General features: G+C 40.3%; 1 protein-coding gene across 2 annotated transcripts in view; it reads right to left on the minus strand.

Moving 5' to 3' along the window:
• TRPC7 (transient receptor potential cation channel subfamily C member 7) overlaps positions 1–22,312 on the minus strand; it is a 70,383-nt gene that overhangs the window by 17,282 nt on the left and 30,789 nt on the right. For both annotated transcript variants that reach the window (XM_085312651.1, XM_085312650.1), the window contains exons 3-6: positions 13,719–13,883; positions 9,320–9,536; positions 4,172–4,405; positions 2,291–2,555 (exon numbers count right to left, since the gene is read on the minus strand). In XM_085312651.1, the coding sequence (XP_085168777.1) occupies positions 2,291–2,555; positions 4,172–4,405; positions 9,320–9,536; positions 13,719–13,883 (881 nt within the window). The remainder of the gene's footprint in view (positions 1–2,290; positions 2,556–4,171; positions 4,406–9,319; positions 9,537–13,718; positions 13,884–22,312) is intronic.

Below are 22,312 nucleotides of genomic sequence, written 5' to 3' on the forward strand. Positions count from 1 at the left end.
TGCTGCCCAGCACTATTATTATTTGAGATGCCGCCCTTACTACATAGAGGTGTGAGACAGGCACTACAAGTCTCATACCCTATGTGCAGGATCTGAGAGCCACGAGTTCCCATCTCGTTTTGGGGTCATGTCAGGGAAGAGCAATGCTCCTGCAGGGACCTGTTGGTTTTCTGGCTTGGGCTACACGTTGGAATGGCTCATACCCAACCTGCTATTAACATGCTGCAGCACAACCCTCCCAGGGTCTATGCTGCTGCAGAAACGTACTTGAAGAGCTCAGCTGCCACCTGCCTCTTTGGGGCAGGGCTGCATTTCGTGCTGCCTCCAAAAGCTTGTGCTCTTGCCCACCTCAAAAGCAGCATCAGCTTGAATCTCACTCCTGAAGCATTTGCCAGCCTCGCTCTCCCTTCCTAATAGCCCTGATGACGTTAACGGTGTGATTCATTCACTGGTATTGAGCGTGGCCATGTGTGTATAGATCAACACATTCGCTTGTCCTGAAAGAGGACAAATGCCAACGCTTTCTAATTTCCTCATGTATAGTGGCAGGGTTTTGGAGAGCCAGCTGACTACTGTTCACCCCCCAGCGYTGCTCTCCATCAGCAAGTGCATTATTCGAGCAAGGGCCTGCTGCTCCGACGTGCCAACCGCACAAGCGCGCGCGCCGCTTGGCAGTACCGCGGCTGCCGTAGAGGCTGCGTGGCGGCTCCACGGCTGGCACTGGAGGGAGAGCACGACCAAGGCAGGCCAGCCTCCCCGCAGGGCCAGCTAGCTCGTGGCACTCTCTGGACAGCCTTAGCACGGCCTCTGCTGAAAAGGACTCAGCTGTGGTTTAGAAAACACACCTCTCCCTGCACTAGACGSCCCGTTTTGTTTGGTTTTTTTGAGCAACGTGACTAGCAGTTGGCTCTGCAGTTTCACCTTATAATTATGACCACTCTCAGGCAGTATCATAAAAACAGTTCACATGCAAGCAAAATCCTTCCATATTTTACATATATTATAACTTGCAGTTTTAAAAACAATAATCGTATGTTTAACCTCTACTGTGCTGCTCCTYTTGATTCATTAACCTGAAATTCCCTTACACCTCTAGCCCCTACCTCAAAACATCTTCCTGACCAGTTACTTTGATTTCCAGAAATAACCACTTCTGACCTAGATCTCTCCCTTCCTTCAGGCTTTGAGCGGATTGCCAGGGCTAGTGGTCGGTACAAGCTTCCCAGCCAGAGTTTGATGTGCCTTCCCCACTCCTTACTCCCTATTGGAGTAGAAACTTTAGGTACAGTTCTCCAAGATGAAAAGAGCAGACATTTATATCCTCTTCCAAGGTCCTGCCTGAACTTACGCGAAGGAAAAAAAAAYGCATTCAGGGTTAGAATTTTACCACAGTAGACTCACTGTGCCTTGTGCCTGAACAATTTCCAAATGGCAGAATTCCTATTAAGTTTAAGGGTCTCTTAATAATGGCAATATTATTGCCATTAATTATTTGCAATAAGATCAAGCACATATGCAAATAAGAATGAGAAGGATAAAATATATTAGTTAAATCACTTTCAGCCTTCYTTATAATTACTCACAGAAGAGCTACCTTTTTTCTGTCTTTCGTATGGGCATCCACATTTCACAGCTCTATCCCTGCATGCAAGGTCGGAAGCAGCCAGCCCAGCAAACACTGACCCTGCATATCCCTCCAGATGTGCCTCAGGTTTGTGTCTGGCTGAGATGAAAGCTAATGAAATGAAAGGATCAGGATTGAAAAGGCAAGTGGGAAGCCCAGGCAGCAGTAGGAAGGGAACAGCTGCTGATGGAGGGAGGATTAAAATGGTTGGTGTCACACAAGAAAGAGGAAAACACRGATAACTCCAGCATGCTCCAGAAAAAGACCTGTACTTCGCAGGTAAAGGTATCAGCTGCATAGATTTACGTATCTCTCCACTTTTAGCCAAGCATCTCTTTACAGGAGCAAGAGTGGAAGAGCATTTTGCATCACCCTGAATATTTGAATGGACCTTGCAGCAACAATACAGTACTATCAATGTACTAACTATGTTGGACAGAGCAGATACATAGAGCAGGCACTAGCAGAACTAGCTAGAATATGATGCCAGAACTGCCTGGCAACAGTGGGGCTCTGTGTTTGCAGAGCAAATCACCTCACTGAGGATGGGAGAAAAGAGGGACCTGTATGCCTGGGTATGATGTGTGCCTGGGTTCCCATGAGTTTGGTGCCAGACAAGATTGGATTGAGCCCTGCCAGAGTAGCCGCTTTTGCTTGGGTACTCACGTTGTAAAAGCGGGGTTATATTTTGCACCAAGGTAGTAAGAGTAAAGGTTGAACATTCCAATCATGAAGGCCAGGAACACCATGATGAAGATGACCATGAACTTGAAGATATCCTTCACAGTCCTCCCCAAAGAGATCTGGAGGGGGCCGAAGCTTTCGTTGGCTGGAAGAATGTAAGCAATGCGGGAGAAGCTGAGTACCACAGCTATTGCATACAGTCCTTCTGAAATGATCTGAGGATCCGAGGGAAGCCACTTGTTCCTGGCTAAAACAATACACGTACATTAGGTATTAGTAATGAAAAGTGTTAGTTGGAAATTATCATGATAAATGACCCATTTTCAAGACTGTATCTCAGTTTTGTCCAGGAGCTAAGGAAAAAATGCTTAAAATAACTGGTCACTGCAGTCTTCTGCATGTTTTACAAAGATAGGTGAGAAGGATCAGTCAATTTTTCACATATAGAAGATGAGATAAATAGGCAGGTCACTGGGATTTACTAAGATGTCACAACAAACAGTATAGCTTTAAATCAAGTTGATACTCTCTGTTCCCGTTYGTACATCAGCTGCACTGTTCCTTTTCCATCTGAAGTCCTTGAGATAGAGCACTGAAATCACAATGAAGTGAAGTTTGCCTATAGCTTTGGTTACGTGGCACTCTCAATATATGGAAAGGAAGCATTAGCAAGGTTGAGATCTCTGTSCTACCACTAGACAAGGAAACTTGGATTTGTTTGGATAAAGGAAATATAATCATCCAGATATAACAGCTTCACGTTACCTTTAAATTAAAACCAGTTCTTGTAATGTGGTCACTTATACATTTTTTCTTTAAGAAGCTTTTTGTTGATACTAGATATACATCTATTTAATCTACTGAAAATGTTAACATTTTTGTTAATATAGGTTATAAATGTTAGTGCACCAGCCTATATTCTTGATGGAAGGATTGCAACTCAGAGCTAAAACACAGCGTCTCTAAGGGCACAGCAGTAAACTGAAGTATTACTGGCAAAAATCTGAGCAAAATGAGAACAGCAGATGGAGCAATTCACAGGATACAGTKGTGACATTGTGTTCCGGACCCCTCACACTGAACACAACAGCCTGCACGTGACAGCCTTACTCCGCAGGAGGGAGCGCTGTACAGTGAGCTTGCTTTAAGTGGGGCAGCAGCAAGCCAGAGAGAGGAAAAGCACAATATAACAACTTCAGAGGCAGGCGTGCAGCGAACCCAGTCCCTACGCCTCAGTGCAAAGCTCCATTCATTCGTGTATAGCACAGGAAAAACCATTTCAGCCATCAAGAATGATGTTGTCAAGCTCTGCTACTGCTTGCGCTTCCAAATGCTTTCTATCACTTACAGAAGACACAGGCTCTCCAAAATAAAGGTTCTCTCTTAGGGAAGGAGCTTCTCCTGGGTGGAGTCTATGTCTGTATTTGTCATTATACCAGCACTGGATGTGATATAGATGCAAAACAAACCATCAGGTAGGAACACAGTTCTAGCTCCCATGTTTGCTCACACATCTCCCCCTCTCACATCTGGAAAATCAAGCAGGTTAATTCATCTGTAATTTAAATTATATTCTGCTCACTATTCATTCATGATTATTTGTTTCTCAAGCTAKTTTGCCAGTATGTGATTGAACTGAACATAGCCTCAGTACAAGATCAGAGACTGAGTTAGGCTCAGATCTTGGTTCCTCTCTAGCTGTTTAGGAAGATGGCTGGAATGGTGAGATCTGAGAAGAAAAATTTGCTTTAGTCTGAAAAACTGYAGAGATAACAAAAAAAAAGAAAGCAAGCTGCTGCTTTTGGCACTACCACGCATTAGTCTGAAAGAACAGGAAGCATTAAATAGCAAAAAGCGTCTTACCATAAGTAAAGTAAGCAACTTCAGGGGGGAGGGTGACATTATTGAGGTCATCATCTTGAACGTACTGATCTACGTACTGTTGTGCTTCAGTCGCTTTGAGAAAGGCCATGAACCTGGCCGTGAACGATGCCACAAAGATGGACAGCATCCCGAAGTCCAGCAGGTTCCAAAGGTGCAGGACATACTCACGTGGACCCTCTTCCCAGATCTCCTTACACTCCGACCATATCATGCCTGCAGGAAGACCAGAGCACGTTAACTGGCAAGCACAAAAGGGGCTTTCTGGAGGCAGAGGCAGACCCGTCTTCTGGCTAAGGGTGGCTTGTTAGACTGAACCAGATAATCCTACGTAACACATCCACCTTTCAATTCCAGTGAACTCTCAGAGAACAGTTTCTGTCATCTTTTCTTTAAAAATGATTCAAAAATTTAATCTGGTATATCCTCTTGTACATGTGAGCTAGAATTTTCAAAGTTTTACTGTATGACTCAACAGTAAAGTAGACTTCTGGTGATTTCAGAAAACACAGAGTTTAGAAACACTGAGCACATTAGAAAAACTTGTGTCCTATCTTTTTAGAAAAGTTAAAAAAAAAAATACAGGGGACCAATATAGCCAGGGAAAAGGAAAGCTAAAATTTCTATCCTTGTAGAACTTTTCTATAAAGTTTTGTTTATTAGATATAACAAATTTCCACACATTTAAATCTGATCACTTTGAAAATCCTGACTTTAGCCTGAATTTAGAATTTATGATCCTACTAACAATAAACTTACTTACTGAAATATCAAACCAAGACAATTCAAAACTGTTGATATCTGTGTTCTGCTAGGAAGAAGAGGCGAAGTCACTGGGCAAAGTGGAGCTCAGGTCAGATTTACCGACTTGCCAACTTCCGGTCACAGTTGAGTTCCAGAACCAAAATCTTGGTTCTGAATAGCTAAAATATGGGAATATTTAAYTCATTGATAAGTATTAAAATTTTCTGAACTCTATCCAGATTRCAACCACATTTCCAAGTGAGCAATCTTGTTTCCATAGCAGCAGCAGAATTCACATTTAATCAAGCAGGAGCAGGGCCTGCCATTTTCCAAGTGGCCTCCTGAGATTTTGTCCTTTTTGTGAACTCTTCTTCATCCTCTTTTCTGGATGCTTTTGTGTGTGGCATGAAAATGTATTTTCCTGGCTACTTTAGAGACTCCTGGAGGTACACGGTGTCCCGAGAGGTATAGTTGGAGGCTGGGTTGTAAGAAAGCAAACAAGTCATGGTGAATCTAGCCGGAGGCTGGAGGAATAAAGAACTGCCAGGTTGTCAATCACCCTACACTGAAAGGGTTTGAAAGAAAAAGGAAAGCTAAACTCTGTGACATCTGGAGTTAAGGCACTGCTATAGTTGGTGATGTCGGGAGCTGGAGACTTGCCTTCTGGGGAAAGGCCACGGCCAGAATTTAACACGCCAAAGAGGATAAGATGCAGCTGGTGCAAGTGCCTGCCGGCGTGTTTCCCCATCCTGGTGACTCACCAGGGCTTTTTCTCCCGGCATCCCTCCCAGGCAGATCCCACGAGCCACTCTGGGATATAGGTTGCGCCTTGTATAGCTCTGTCTCATGCATCATGCAGAGCCAAAGGGCGCGCGCGGGAGGGGACCCCCTCTTACTGCTGCACGACGTTGCGCTCAGGCAGCTCCTCTGCTAAAATCTGTCGGCGTTTGGCTGTGTAAAAGCGGGAACTTTATCCCTTAGCTGTCATTCACCACGAGTAAGATTTAATAATAAATAGCTAAAGGGAGAGGTGGAAGAACTGGTTTCTCAGGCAGTGTCCCAGCCCGAGGACAAAATATTAAAGAAACGTATTTCTAGTTTAAAAAAAGATATGCCAAAGAAATAGGTACGGATATTAGCCCAATGTATTATGCGTGCATATCATATAAAAAGTACTAAATTGCTTGAGGAAATACCATATGCAAGGCATTGCCAAGCAGATCACTTGTTCACTTATGCCCATAAATGTCTTTCCTGGTTTAAATATTAACTTCCCCACCCAATTTTATTTCTAATCTAGGTCACTTATTACACCAAAGTCATAGATTAATGAAGTAGGAAATGTCTAAAACCGAGTAGACTGACTAACATTAGAATCACTCAGTGGAAGTATCACATTATTGGCCTATAATTTACATCATTCTTTTTGCCAACTATGTGACAATCATTTTTTATTCATCCATATGGAAAAGTGTCTATTCAAGATGTGTAGAAGAGTTATAGCAATTATGTGGTCAGTACAGCTCAGTAATTGCACATGCATTGTGAGAGAGTTACTCAAAGCGTCTCCTTACCTAAAAAAACTGAGAAGAAAGCAGCTGAAATTCAGAAGACGGGATATGAGATGAGATATCAGAACAGAAATAATAACAGCCAATATGAGATTAGGAAAGGGCAGGTTTGCTGGGATTTGTTTGTATTTTGTTGGCCCCCGTTTTTCTCCGATGGCTGTGTGACCTTCAGACTTTGGGGGAAGCTATTTCCCTCAGTCTGATGCCCAGAGAGGTGGGGATATGAACATAAAAGAATGTCAGAATTGCCACCTTGATGGGCACTTCTGCGTTTAGCAGGGAAAAAAGTTGACTTAGAGGCACGGGTGGTCTGGAAGGAAGTTGGAAGCATGCAAGAACTGTTCACTACCTGCACACAGAAGGGACCAGTTTGTCAGATTTTTATATCCTCTGGCCTAATATATAAAACACAAGCAGCTGACGTTAACGAGATGACTTTGAGCCTTCCCCAAGCCACCAAAGGCTGTCGAAATAACTGAGATGGTTGTGCTCCGACTGTGTCTTCTCTGAGCTTAGCTGCTGCCTCAGCTGCTTTTGCAGCAGGGATTTTTGTCTCTCCGAATGAAACTTCTCGGTTTTCAGTGTGCATTTTTGGCTGTTGCAYTCATGCAGAAAATCCTAGCCTTTCTGTGGGATGTGCATGTGGCTCAGTTTTTACATCTCCAGCAAGATTAATTGCAGGCAATACTATCACAGGCTGTGCTCACTCCTGGCCACAGCACACTATGTTCAAGTATCACCTTATTCTGGAATAATACTATCCTGGACGTGGCTCATAATTTTACAGTTGACAGCCAGATAACTCAGACAACCAATCTTCTCTTCCAAAAAGAACTGAGATCAGGGACCTGTAAATTAATTACTCAGAAATGGTTGGCTATGGTTGAAACAAGTAACATGTCATCAGCATTCATCATTGCTGCCACAGTACAAAGGAGAAAAGAGAAGATACAGAAACCGGAGAAAGGGATTTACAAGCTGAGAAGAAGTAAAATTACACTTTTCGATTGTACTATGAGCAGAAATGTAGGTAATATACCTAAACTGTCCAGCCTGAAAATAGCAACTGCAGATGCTGCCAGACAGGCTTAAATACAGATGTGTAGTTTTAGCACACAATGTTAGAATTACTATTTTTCAGCATATACTTAGTATACACTCATCCTTCTATCTTTGGGAAAGCATATCTTTGTAACTCTACCTGTGATACTTATCTACAGTGTTTGCTCTTATTTGTTTATATTTGCACTTAAATATACGTATCAGTGATATCTATATTTTTGCACCGAAGGCTGGACAATTCGTCATCCATTCTCCTTTTATAGCACTTAAAATTCTGGGTTACACACAAGGCCCAGCAAGTGCCCAAGCCCTGAGCCAGCTCTCCACAGGCACCAAACTTTCACCTTACTGTTGCTGATACAATATTTGAAGCAGTAGGTAGGGAGATAGGCAACACGRCCAGAGAACACTGTCAGTGCTGATGTAGGCAGTCATTAGAAAATCTCATTATATTCAGAAGCCTGTACAATGAATCACCTTTCTTCTCCAAGAAAACTGAAAACCTTCGTTTTAAATGAAATGTTTTCTCCCTCATCTCTCAGGAACTCACCCAGGCAGGCAGATACCTACTGCCAATGAGAACATAATACCTAGTCTAAAATCTAATCATCTTGTCTCAACYACTTTAATATCATTTTAAAAATATATCTTACAGACTTACTCAATCCAGTCTGGCATCTATTCATTTTTTTCTTGCCTAATATCCTGCATGGGATTCTGCTTATTGCATGGACAGGGAACAAAGAAACAGTGGGCAGCAGGTCATCAGATAGAGCAGCTCTACCCTATTTTTCAGAGGGGTTTAATTCCATCAGTACTTGTGGAACCGTAGAATTATTTGTCATGCTGCAAGAAAAGCATCAAAGTCATGGTGATGAGTAAAAATAGATACAGAAAAGGTAGATAAAGATTCTGCTGAGCTGATAAGCTCAATTTCCCAATAAATCCTTCTTAGTTTGTTTAGATTAGTAGTTCAAGGTAGCAGACCTGCCAGGAATAAATTGTACCTACAGGAAGAGACATACATCTCAATTTGCCTAAAACTCCCTGGCAGTTTAACTTGCACCTCTGACATACTTTTACACTTAGCAGAAGTCATCCAAATGATACTTTTTAATTTTCCAGAGATTTTCATTTCTTTTAAGAGATTTGAGCACTGTGCTGTCATTCCACAAGTAATAATTTCCTACTACGAATTTCATAAAATCCAACTCTTATTTACCTAATGCTTTTCAGCACTAGATCTCAGGCTGCTTTACAAAAGTGTAAACAGCAGTACACCTGTTTTGCAGATAAGGAAACAGAAGTTTGGTGAGTTGCAGTAGGATCCCATGGCAATGGATCCTGTTATAGCCCAACAAGCTAGTCACCCATGTCTCAGTGGACATGTTTTTTCTGCTCATTTTAGATGGACTTGAAAATGGGTATATCCTGTAGAGAAGCTATAATTTTCTTTATATATAAATATGCTACCTTCTTTAAGATGCAATGATTAAACCAACTGAGGCAAACAGATAGCATCTATAGCATTTGTCATGCAAAGTGAGAAATCTAGAGAATGGGAATTTCCTAAACATTGGTTAGTACTTTCAAAAGCATTGACCAAGTCGTCTTTGATCTTATTTAAATCAAAACACTTTCATCAACCCAATTTATTTTTTTTTCTTTGACATATCACCACCTTTAATGCTACAGTTATTCCCAGTCATTCTGAATATCCCTGGAGGATAAAGGACACCTTGGGTTTACTTACCCAGTACCCACTTCATGATCAGCAATTCTGTCCATGAGAACTGGGTTGTTTTTACTCTAAATATTTGTTTAGGATGATCCGTGATGGTCTCATTGGGAAGATTTTTTACTCCTTCAAATCGGTCTGAAGCATTCACTACTAACAATCCAAGGAAGATTGTAAAAGAAACTGCATGTGCCACAAACTTCATGAAAGGACTTCGGAGGGTCCGTCCCAACTGAAATGAAACATACACAAGACAAGATTTTTTTTTCTCATCCACTTCCTGGTGGAAATTACTAGAATTTCAGTAAAAACTTCAGAAATTAATTACAGATCATGAACTAAATTGGATTTGTTCGAGTTGTTCTTTGCTACTAATATACATTACACTGCATTACAAATCATGCCCTGTGCGTGTTAGTGTCTTATATTGCACTGCTATGCCCACACGTGATACATGATTGTCCTGTCCATATGACAGGTGGAAAATGAAGAGACAGGACATTTATATACAAGACTAATATTTACCTATTTACACACACGTATACATGTATTTGTATACGATATGAATTAATTCATATGTGTCAATATAAATCCTACTTCTCTCCTCCTCAGAGCATCACAAACTGTTCAACACCAGAATCTCTTGTTAATGTTATTTGTTCATTAAACTGCATAAGACATACCATTCTGTTTAAATATTCTTCAGTAAAGCTTTTAATATGCCCTGGTGTGACAGTATTCTACTATAATTATTGCATAAGCAGGAGATCCACYGATCAGAACACAGGGATTTATTTCAATACAGTAAGTCAAGTGCAGTAACAGAGATCTAAGCCAAGATCTCTTCATTGTATTTAATTTGTTCCTTCTTGAAAAGTATTGCTTGCTAATTAATTTCAATAGTATCTCATTTTATATTTTCCATGATCTAAGAAAATATTACTCCAGAAACACATCAGAGCTAGAAGCTTTCTTTATGAGTGCAAGGACCAGTGTGCGCGGCTTCAGACACAACACAGCAAAGAGAATGCTGTTCTATATGGACCTTTTTCTCAAAATCTGTCTCAATATGCATGGGATTTTTTATTTTATTTTATTTTTTTTTGCATTTTTATACTCATTGATTAATCTCCCTCATTGATAAGTCTTAATATCTACTGACTTGATCATAAAATTTCATGGGAAATATTTAAAAGGAATGAAAAWTTGAATTCCTTCTTCTCTTGATTATCTCCAACAGCAGCTTTGTTCAAAGCCCATTTCTAAGGAGCCCAGGTCTTTGGTCATTGCAGAACAGTAAATATTTTAAAACCAGGGCACAGTTATRTCAGGGCTCTTTAGGTCTAACAGAAATTTAATGGGAGCTTTATGATTCTGTTTCTTATCTTTTTCTCCTCTGAATTTTTAAAATGTCAAATAAATCTTTCATGAGGTTGACAGAACAGAAAAACCTATTGGAAAATTTGCATGTTTCTAAATCCCAGAATGACTTTCCAGAAATGAAAATGGAAAATCTGATCTATTCTTGAGTCCTTAATAACATGTATACGTCTCAGTGAAGTCAATGAGGAAATGTTTAAGCAAGGAGGTATTCACCGAATTGAGTTCTGAGTTTCCTTAGTCTTGTCTAGGAATACCAGGGCAGATGTAGGGTTTTCTTCTSTTTAAATAAAGATTGTTAAAAACATTCTCATTGTTTGTGACACTAGCTCGCTCTTCTACTAATAGTGGTACTGTATGCCCTGGTGCAGCGCTCAGCAGTTTTTATGGCTGTTGTTGGCTAGATTTATAGTTTATAGCAGAACTTCTTGTATTTCCAGTACAGGGTTGATGGAGTGATGAGATATTTGAACAATGTTAAGACACATGGAAAGTCCCACATGATAATGACCTCAGATACTTCCTTCATGTGACTCRGCCAAGAGACCTCATGGAGAACGAGTAGAGCTACAACAACTTGTGTGTGTAATTACCGAGAAGGTTTTAGGAAGATGCATTTGTATCTAAATGCATCTTCCTAAATGACCTAGGAGTCGTTTCTACTCTGAATTCACTAAGAAGGAAAAAATACTCTCCTGTGAGCCATGAATTCTCTTGAAATAACGACACATTTTCTCTTGCCTGTAGAAACTTAAAAAATAGAGACCTGAGGTTAAAGTTGTACAGCCTTGGCTATCAGAGAAATAATCCTGAGTACTACAGAACCAAGTGAATTATATGGATAATTTTACTTAGTTCTCTACTAATTTAACAAAAATCTGTATTTATTCAGTATTACATCAATGTTTTATCACCTTTATTACTGAGAAAAGCCTATAACTTTTTTCCTGAGCTGATGTTTTTCATATCTTCTCAGAAATCTGATTTTTAGCCAAGTGCTACAAGAGGTGAAAATGTTGACTAGAATATTCTGTGAAAAATTAATGAAGCTTGAATTCCTTCAGTCAGCTTAATGCCTTATAACAATAGCATATTTTTGAAGCAACATGAGACAGTTAAAAGTGTGTAACTACTTTGATGTATCTGTTTCTCAATTATTTTATTAAATCAAAATACCGTGTTTCATCAAACTGGGTTTGCAGGGAAGTGCCTGATTGTCACTTTTAAGATGACAGAAACACTGACAGAATGGGAGTTCAAAGGTTCTTTCTTAGGAGAAAGAGAAGACTTAAGAGTTCAGCTGCAAAATCAGCTAAATACTGTGTACCAAACTTTTTAAAAAATGATGATTTCTTATTTCTGCTGTAAAACTAATGGATTTTCTTTGAAATGCTTTCTCAGTTTAGTTTTTTTATGCTTTGTGTTTAAAGTCTCCATTTATTTCTAGTCTAGCTGTGTTCCCCAGCTACTGCTATATTCAACCCTTTTAATTCTGACAATACACCACAAACGTTGCAGTTGGCAGGTGTGTCAACTCCCAGCACACTGAAGAGAGGTGAAAGCAGTAAAATAGCTTCCTAAATCCCTCCTGGACTAAGTTCCAAACTACAGGAGTCAACACGATAATTCCACACACAAATTTCTGCTAAGATCTAGCCAAAACCACCCACCAAACAGCTCTGATTTCATACTTCTCTGTTCCGTGTGATATTTTATAGTCCTGTTCCGTATTCGTAAAAACTGTTGACTTTTGTGTTGATCTAAGTGTTGAGAAAATAAAGTTACATTCTCAAGTACTGCGAGAGAGTGTTTGTCTTGGAAATGCTTTGGAGAACACCAAGCTTCAAACACGTTTTATTACATCAGGTGTTCTTGAAGGCTAATTGTTTTCAGAGGTTTGTCTCGCTGTACTAATGGATAACTCTTTTGAAACTATAGTCTGCCTTTAATGCCCATCAGTKGGTCTATAGCTTTGTGGACTTGACAAATTTAGACAGAGTTCCTCACTGGCTTTTAAAGGAAATCAGAGAAAATGCTTTCAGGATTGAATAAACTGCCCATGCCAGAGGTCACTTCTATCAGATTTAAGCAGCTTTGATAAGCCTCTGCCAAAGATACTAACTTGTAGCAGACAAGGTGGCCACTATTGTTCCATGCGAAACAATTCCCCCCCCCACACACCTTTTAAGTGGCAAGAGTAGAGAAAAAGCTATTCATCACTCAGCCACACATCTATTCATCTCCCCTTGTCTGAGCAGTCTCAGGATGGAAATCTCATGACAGAATCCATACCAGGGACAGCTTGAGCTTTAGCRCAAGCTGGCTCTGGTCTTTTGGCCTCTAGGCCTTAGCAAAACTTTCCTGCTCCATCTGATGCTATGAGACACAATGCAACTATAATTAGATACATGGCAACTTTTCAAGTTTTGTCATTTTTCCCTCAGCACTGCAGAGGTTGCATGATTAAGTCTGATCTTCTCTGTGGCACTCAGCAGTCCCCCATGGCTTCACAGAGCTTCAGATGCATGTGCCACAGCAACACCCCATTAACTAAAAATACAAGATCAGCAAGAAGCAGAAGGAAAGGGAAATAAGAAGTTCAGAAGAAGAGGGGAATCTATAACACAGGGTGCAGAAAAGGGAATGAGATCAGGGTGAACTAAAAGGGAAACAAAGATCTTTTTCCTCTGTTRTTCTTCATTTTTCTTCTATTCCTTCATCTCACTCTCCTACTGTCATCTCCTTTCCATTTCTTGTTGTTCCTATTCTTTTCTTCTCACCTACTGTTTCAGTGTTTCCTTCCCCTACCCTGTCTTTTTTACATTTAAGGATGAACTTTGGAACATGCTTATGGGCACCATTTGTGCCACATCTTCAGATGTATCAAGAAACATCTGAAGCTTGCCTTCTTTTGAGGCAATCTTAGATGATAGAATTAATCATTCTGCAGCAGAATTACAGAAGCATTTGGGCCTTCATTCCAGGCCTTGGATAGAAATGACCATAAACAAGATGCACCTTAATCAGTTTGTACCTTGCTGCAGGGCGCGATCCAGTATGCTATGGCAAGGAACGGCAGGCCGATGGAGACCCCAAAGACAGCCAAGAATTTCACAGCTATAGATTGCTGCCGTAAGCCTGAGAGGTTTTCGTACCACATGGTGAGCAATTGCTGCTGGCAATTGGGATGAGCAACAAACTGAAAGAGAAATAAAAGCAAAAGTTTCAGTAATGTTGTCTGAAAAGGTGAGATTTCAGTGCATGACCTGCTGAATGTACTAGCAGAGTAAGACAGGGACTTTGCAGTCCAATGTGGTTTATGGTGCTGCAAACAGAAAACTGCAAACCAGACCCTTAAGATTTGCACTTACTGACAGACCGTGTTTCACTTCTCTGCTTCATGTCATTTCTAGATACAATCTTTGCTAGACGGCAGCCCATCTAGCTAAAACCCAGTGTCTGCCGGTGGGCAATACTGCCAATCCATCTCTGTGGGGCTGGGATTTGCAGCTCCATTTCCTGACCGTGATTTGAGCATGTGCTCAACACCGTCATCGTCAGTGAAACAAGAAACAAGTCTGAAGGACTTTGCACCGTATTAAAACCTCTGGGCTGCTGCACAGAGGGTCTACAGAYGGGATTCAGTAACACTCACAGAGGTCTATTTGAAGTCTCTATAGAGAAAGCCCGTAATTTCACACATAAGCATGTGTCTGGGGAAGAGTTGTATGTTGGCAAATATGTAATCTTTTTACTAAATAGGGACAAAAATTGATAGCTTTGTTAATAACAGTTCAGCTAATGACATTACAAATCAAGAGCTTTATATTGTAAGGCAATAAAAACACAAATCCACTTTTCCATGGTCTTTTTACATGTGCCATATGCAAAAGCAAGCAAGCCTTTGGTTTATGAAAGTTACGCTATCAGAAAGTTCACAGACCAAAGATTATTTACAACACAGTATCACATTTGTTCTTTTCAATATTTAACTATTAACAACACTGGCAGGAGGAGGGAAGGGAATCACACCTGTGGAAGCTTCCAAGRTGGTGTACATCAGGACTGCGAAAAGAAATGTAGAGGCACGTTGATGTTACGCTGAAGAAAAAAATCTCTGATAATTTGCTATAGACAATGAAAGTATTAGGGTAGCTCAAACAAATYGATTATTCAGCACTAATCTTATACTGTTTTTCTTCACTGCGTGTAGACCAGAATGAACCGCTCTGCATAGTTCTCCTTCTCTTGTGAACTGTAAAATGTCTGGATGGTATTTTGCAGGGAGCAACTTTAAATGCTGTATCTCATATTATCTTTTTTTTAAAAAAAGACAGCTCATTCTTCACTGATGGGACAAATAATAGACAATTTTAAAAGCAGAAGGAAGAGCTGTGGTGCTCTGGTACAGAAAGTACATGTTTTGTATCCTGTAGCTGCGACTCTTCTTCAGTTTATTGTTCAGAGGGAAAAAAAAAGGGCTAGTAGCAGACAATTGAAAAGGGCAATTTCTTAATGGCAAAATTACAGCACCACCGGATCCCACTGAAGAGTTTTATAATAAAGATTAAGCTTCTTTATTTCATATTGTTCTTCAGAGTGATTGAATTTAGAATGTGACTATCTGTAATCACAAAGAAAGATAATTAAAAAGCAAAATAACTAAGGGAAAAGATGAAAAATAAATATTTTGTTAATGCAGTTGATTGTATTAGCAGAGCTGAGAGTTTCATTTATGAGCTTTGAGGGGGAATAAAGRTTCTTAAGAGGGAAAGGTAAAAACCTCCACTATTTCAAAAAGCAGGACTTYCTGGAGGTGAGGGGAAGGCTAAGGGAGTAGAGAGAGACAGCAAGGAGGAAGGGSAGGTTATAGAGGGGTTTGCAGCTGCTCTTACCCCCGCCTGGCATGTTTAACATGGTCCAGGTCTGGCAGCTGTCCCATTGCCCCACTACAGCCCCTTCTGGCTGCAGCCAGCTGTAATTCCAACCATCGGGATAAAAGCAGGAGTCCAGTGTCCACCAGAACAGGTCTTCAAAAACCAACACACAAAGCTGGAGAGCAGAGAGGACTCCCATCGTGCTTGCGTGCYGCTAGCCTTGCGGCAATAATTGCATGGGAAATTTAATGGACTCTTTTCTAGATGTTTGCATAATAACAAACCGGTTATTGTGAGTTTTAATGATCAGTTCATTGCTAGTGCAAAATGAAATACAGTTACACAGTAATTAGGATTGCTATGGAATGGTGCATTTTGTTCTTTAACAGCACATTGATGCTGTTTAAAAATGTGCTTCTTCAGATAAATTAGGCTCTGGGGCCTGAATTTTTGAAAAAAAGAAAAAAAAAGGAAAAAAAAAAAAAAAAAAAAAAACTTACCACTACCACTTCAGAGTGAAGGAAGTTATTTGACCCTTCTTTTTTTCTTGAGACATTGTCCCCAGAAATATTACCAATTTATCATCGTTTTTATGATGTTTATTATGCTTTTAAGTTAATTAGGGAAGGGGAAAAGTTTATCAAAAAACAGACCTATAAATCATTAGTCCTAATTATTCTGAGCATTTAAAGCTTAAGCCTGAAGTGATGGCAGCAAGTATTACAATTAGGAATTTCCAAATGTTCAGTGTTTATGTTTGTGCTAATGCTGCGAGGAGTTATTATATTTTTGGCAAATGGAAAAAAAAGATTAGCTGGAAAGAAAGTAGATAGAAAACTGATTCCCTTTGTAAATTTTATTTTCCARTTTGATGAAGTCAATAGCGACTGTAGCAGCCAGCGGCACGGGAAGCCACACGGGTACGTGCGCAGAGTGCAGAGGTGCGGGGCCAACGCCGCAGCCAGGGTTCCCTCGGCTCCTGCAATCACCCACCACATTATGAGAACTGCTTCAGACACAGAAATTCAGTTGCCCTTGGCAATGAGACAGTCAAAGTCTTGTGCTGGCTGGAACTTCAGAGAATTCAGACATTTTAATCTGCCCACTGTTTCCCTGTGTCTGGCAACAGCTACAATGAAAATACAAATAGGAGAAAATTGAGGCGGAATTGCCATAAAACTGAATTTATTGGAACAAATGTATTTTGAAYGAGACAATAAGGATTGGCAACATGCCACAGAGCCTTGATGGCATTCCTCTTTGATTATTACCGAAAAAAGGGGGGAAAATAAGATCAGGATAAGGAAGATAACAGTTCAAAATTCATTTATATTCTTATTTGCTTACAGCAAGCAGTATAGTTTTTCATTACACTTGCTCCACCACTAAYGACCTACCCAGTGACCCTCGGACAACGCTAACCATCTCTCTATCAACATTTCAGAAATTAATTGTAGATTCTCATCAAACACATGACAGAGCTGTTTAACTTTCTCTCTTCCCTGGGAATTGGACTGACACCAAGTTAAAGATTATACTAACAGTTTGCTTAGTATCACAGGCACAGAAAAGAACAGAGCTTGAGATAAAAGCTTCAAGGCAGAGTGCTTTAAAATGCAGTGAAAATGGTGATATAGTATAATTACAGAGGCCTAAATATTACAGTGCTTTTTTCAAAGTTCCTATTAAATACTATTTCCCTTTATTCAGTACCGGGAAAAAAAAAAAAAAAAAAAAAGCTGTGGCCACTCCTGCACTGTATCCTGGAAGGAGGGAAAGGCAGAAAGTGCCACAACAAGCCCGGTGTGGCTGGGGCCTTGCAGAAGGACAAGACATCCGTGACTAAAAGGGAAGCACTGGACGTGGAAGGGGTTGCATGGATCCAAAAGGAGCTGTTTAAAAGCATTAAGTGCTTAATATCATGGGCAGGCTGAGTCCCCTCCAAGCTGACAGAGCTAATGCATGAGGCCCCAGGAGCTCCAGCAAAGTGCTTTCCACCACCACCCTGTTCAGAAGCTGCTGCAGCAGCTACATGACCCCCTGCTGCAAGGACCCTGTTAAGGCGGTTTCCTTAACATCATGCCCACCTATGTGGTTTAGGAGGAAAACTGCACTTCCCCCAGCCTGTTACACTTATTTTCTAAGCTACTGAGGTTAGAAAATCAGCATGTTGGGCTAAAAAGCCAGCTTAAATAACAAAGCTGCCAAAGTGACATTTTTGAGAGCCACCAGAAGACTCAGCAGTGCTGAAAGCTCAGAAAGCTGTTGTYACTTGCTAGAGGTGGTTAAACTAAGGGCTAGGTATAGTTTTAGCTAAAATAAGGAAAAAAAGCTCCCAACGCCTTCAGCGGGGATTAAAAGGGCCCAAAGGAACAGCTTTCCACACAGAAATAAAGAGAAGGTGCTTGGAGACCACTGTAGACACCGCATTAAACACTGACTCTGCCACACTGCTGTCTAATTTGATGTATGACAGCTCTTTCTCCTAGCCCATCATGTGTATGCATCGTGGGAAAGTACCTCACAGCTCTCATGACAGAATGATTTTTTTCCCTCAGCACACTTGTTCAAAAATGCATGAGTTTCTCTGCACGGACAGTGAAGTACCTTTACAGCTCTACAACTGTGTAGGAAGTTCCACAAAACTGTAACACAGACGCTTTCATTTATTTACTGTCCATTACATTGAAGAGAGAAGAGATCTGTCTGTCACGACGATCCCCACTTATTGGTGCAGTTTAATATTAGCATTGCAAAGGCCTACAGCATCACTGGGTTAGGTACCACAAAAACACCCTGTCCGAAACGCACCGCATTCCCGACCTGAACAGCATCTCTCCYGTCCTGCAGCACGCACTGGGTGAGTTACACTCGGAAAGTAAGGACAGCAATTGAGGAGACTAAGAGTATAAGCCAATGCTCAGACATTAAATACAGAAAAAAGAATGGATATATGTTTTAGATAAATTAATGCTGTAAATCCATTGGCAGAAAAAGGAAAAATTCTCGCAAGTAAATGCCAGAGATCAGCTTCAGGTGACTGGAACTAATCATACAGAAACAACAGTATCTCTCTATTACTGCAATAAATGCTAATTCTCTTGAATGTAGAAATCTACCATCAACACAAAAGAATTAATCGCTCGGACAGGATTATTCTGCTTTACTAACGGCACCTTGTGCTAAATAGTCAGGGGCTGAGGTCGGAAGGAAAAACTCATCAGCAAACCAGTGAAAACACTAAAAAACTCCACATCAGAACAGTGCAAACTTTAATATTCTGCTTCCAGCCAGGCATTCCCATCACGTTCCCTCCAACTCRCCCCTTCACTGTAAGCCTTAGAGCAAATGCAGGCAAAAGTCTGAAAACAAAAGCTGTAACTCAGGTGAACCGTGATATGTTTAATCAGCGAATGAGAGCTAGAAATGGAGCTACATAAACAGATTTTCAGGAGAACATTTATAATGTCAGSAGATACTGCAAGGGGCAGAGACAAGTCATTTTTCTTTGATCATGTAGCTTTGTTCATGCCCTTAAACAATCTCTCTGGGCTCATTATTAAACATTTATCTTTTTATGTAGTTCTTTGCTCCCATAAGCCTTCTATAACATAGACCAACGCATTTTAAGATGTAGTATCTGCCCATGGGAACCTTTACTTCACTACGCAGTTCTTCGAGCACCAGAGATCCTAGCAGAAATGAGGGAACTTCTGGTGACTCATTCAAGCCAATTGCCATGCTGGGCCTCCAGGTTACAAAGGAAAATGAGGGAGCTTTGAGTTTTTTCTACATGGATTTTCCCATTTTGACTGGCACGTGACCAGAGAACACGAAGGATGAAAACACCCCCGCCCTGARAATTTCTGGAGCTTTTTCTCTGTTGCTGGGGTTCATTTGACTGTCTAATGGCATCACACAAATATTCATGAGATTCTTGCTCATCCTGTAGAAGATCTTTGTCAYGTTTCTGATGACTATTCAAACTTGGTATCTAGAATCTAACACCAGTATTTACAAAGCAAAGGGAAAAGGGTTTTACTTTAAGCAGAGCACAGATGACCTGGAATTACCAGGCCAAAAAAAAAAAAAARAAAATGAACTGTGCAATGTCAGGCCCTGAATTACTTTCAAGGCTTAGGAAAAATGTTATCATGGACTTTGAAACAAATTACCACCTTTTGTAAAATCTTTCAAAAGCAGCTTTCTTAACCAAGATTTTTTTTTTATTAAAGCCATTTTGCAGTGGAGAAATACATTCTCACATCAAACACCAAGAGAACCATATACTCTCCAGCTTTATTGAAGTCCAGTATCTGGATCCACTTGCTAGTTCACCTAAATTATCTAGGCCAAATTTATGATTCTGAACACTTTACATCTTAGTATARCTACCGTTTACAACCATATGTCCTTTCTGTCACTCGGTAATCAGGTATGCTGTTTGGGATAGATCTGCTAAATCAATGACTACATTAAAAGGATCAGGATCTCACTCTGCAGCGGTGACAAGAAGACAGAGCTGAGGGGATGGAGGTCAGCCCAGCATCCCAGGGCCTGCATAATTGTCCAAAGCCACCCATGCGTTGCAGAGCTGAAAATGAGACAGCGTGGTTCCTATGGAATGAGCAACGTGGAGAGAAACAGAATTCAGGCAGGCTTAAARTGTTAAGCAGACAGAAAATAAAATCAAATGAAAGCAAACTAATTTAACAGAAAACAAAAACAATGGAGTAAGTAAAACTGCCAGGCCTATTTCAAATGCAATCTGCCTATTAACAGAAATGTTCTCTAGTGCTGAGTGAAAACACTGTTAACAATCCTCTTGGTAACGGAGGAGACAGAGGAAAATTTTTTTGTTGCTGCCGTTGTTGTCTGTCAATTTCATAACATGAATTTAAAATATAAGTTTGATATATTTGAGATGCATAGCTAGAGAATGTTGAGTGTGCAGGAGCTCTGTAATTGTTTCAGTTTAAAGCTTGTTCTATCTAAAATTTTTTCATAATGTCAGTTCACTGAGATAAGGACATGGTCTCTTTTGTGCTAAACATCTTTCTATAGTCGTGAATAAAGCTTTCAAACAAACTTGAGTTTCATATTTTAGTGGGCTGTATGTTTTACAAAAAGATATGCTGCTGATGTCTAGTTTCTCCTCTTTTTACATGTATGAATAAATTCTTATCACTGAATTATTTATTTGAAAACAAGAAAATGAATTGGAAGTTCCTGCCTCTAACATTCCATTTTTTTCATATCTCTGCAGAATCAAGGCCATTTGGAAATCCTTATTATTTAATTCTTCATTCATAAAAAAAAAAAAAAAAAAAAAAAAAAAAAAAAGCCAGAGTAGAAAGTCATTGAACAAAGAACTCTTTGGTACCTATACAAAAACAATCACAAAAACAGAGCCATGGAGGGGACATGGAATAAGCAATTTAAAACACTATATCCTGTCCCTCCTCGRGAGGGCCTGAGCTATGGGCAGTCCTTCAGCTGCATGGCGAGGACAGGCTGGGTTGGTGCTCAGACTCAGACATCCCAGTGTTGTCATCCTGAACCTTGCAGAGCTGAAGAGAGGAAGACTAGTGGGACAAGAATCCTCTCACTGTAAGAGTCCCAACAGCCAAGTCAAATGTAGACATCTAAAGACAGGTGGTGAGAAACTCATGCAGAAGAGTTGCCCGCTGGGTCTCTGCCCATGGAGACACCCAAATTTGAACACCACTTGGTAGAATCCCCTCAATAACTTAAAATATTGAATCTTATTCTTTCCTTAAGGCTTTGTGCTTATCTTCCTCTGACCTTCCATCCAAAATGCACATTAGCAGATCTACATCTGGAGAAAGAGCCGAAGCCAAAATTGGGAGCATCTGAGGTCAGGTTTATAGCAGATCATATTAATTGCTATTTTCTAAGATAATTTTAATATTAATAAAGGGAATTTTAAGTCCTTTTATCTGTGATAGGGATCTATTCAAAGGACCCAATGCGTGCCCGTGCTCTCTTGTCATTGTTTTGATGGACATCCAAGACCCTGTGGCACTTTGCAAATGAAAATAATTAAGTCTGCATATTACAGTAAATTGAGAATATCGCAAACACCAGTCAGGATGGAGAAATGATTCATTCAAGCTTTCAGAGGATGGAAGTATGGGCAGGAAGTAACAAAACGAGATTCATCTTGGAAAAGAAAAGAAATTAAAACATCTGGGTAAAAGGAAGTCATCAGAACCACCGACTTCAGTGGGAGGAAGGAATCTTGCTAATGAAACACCCAGAGACACAGAAACACTTTCTGTGAGGAAAGGAAGTAACTCTCTCCCTTTCCAATCTCTGACTAAAGGCCTGTAATTCACAATTAAAAATGTAAAAAGAGGCTGAAAAATTCTATGGAAAAGTTCAGAGTCCAGGACGACCAGCGTGTTTCTACGGTGCACAAAGGAAGTAGACTACATTTTTAAAAGCATTTGTTTTTGAGAAGTTCTCTTCCTGGCCTCACATTTGGAAAGTAAAACATAACCCTTTCCTGCTTCAAGCAACACTTGCAAGAAGTTACAGAAAATCATAGCTCACCCTACGGGAAATTTCTAAATTTTATTTTGTTCCAAAGCAGGGCAAATAGCCACAGTGTCCTGTGGCAGCGCTGGAAGCGGCCAACTTGGGGCTGAAAGATTTTGTTTTGGTTACAACAATGTAGCTTCCTGGTGGTAAAAAAAAAAAAAAAAAAAAAAAAAAAAAAATGCAGGGG

Source organism: Rhea americana, unplaced genomic scaffold (genome assembly GCF_003343005.1).
Source record: "Rhea americana isolate MKP2758 unplaced genomic scaffold, rheAme1 scaffold_37, whole genome shotgun sequence".
NCBI classification, from domain to species: Eukaryota; Metazoa; Chordata; class Aves; order Rheiformes; family Rheidae; genus Rhea; species Rhea americana.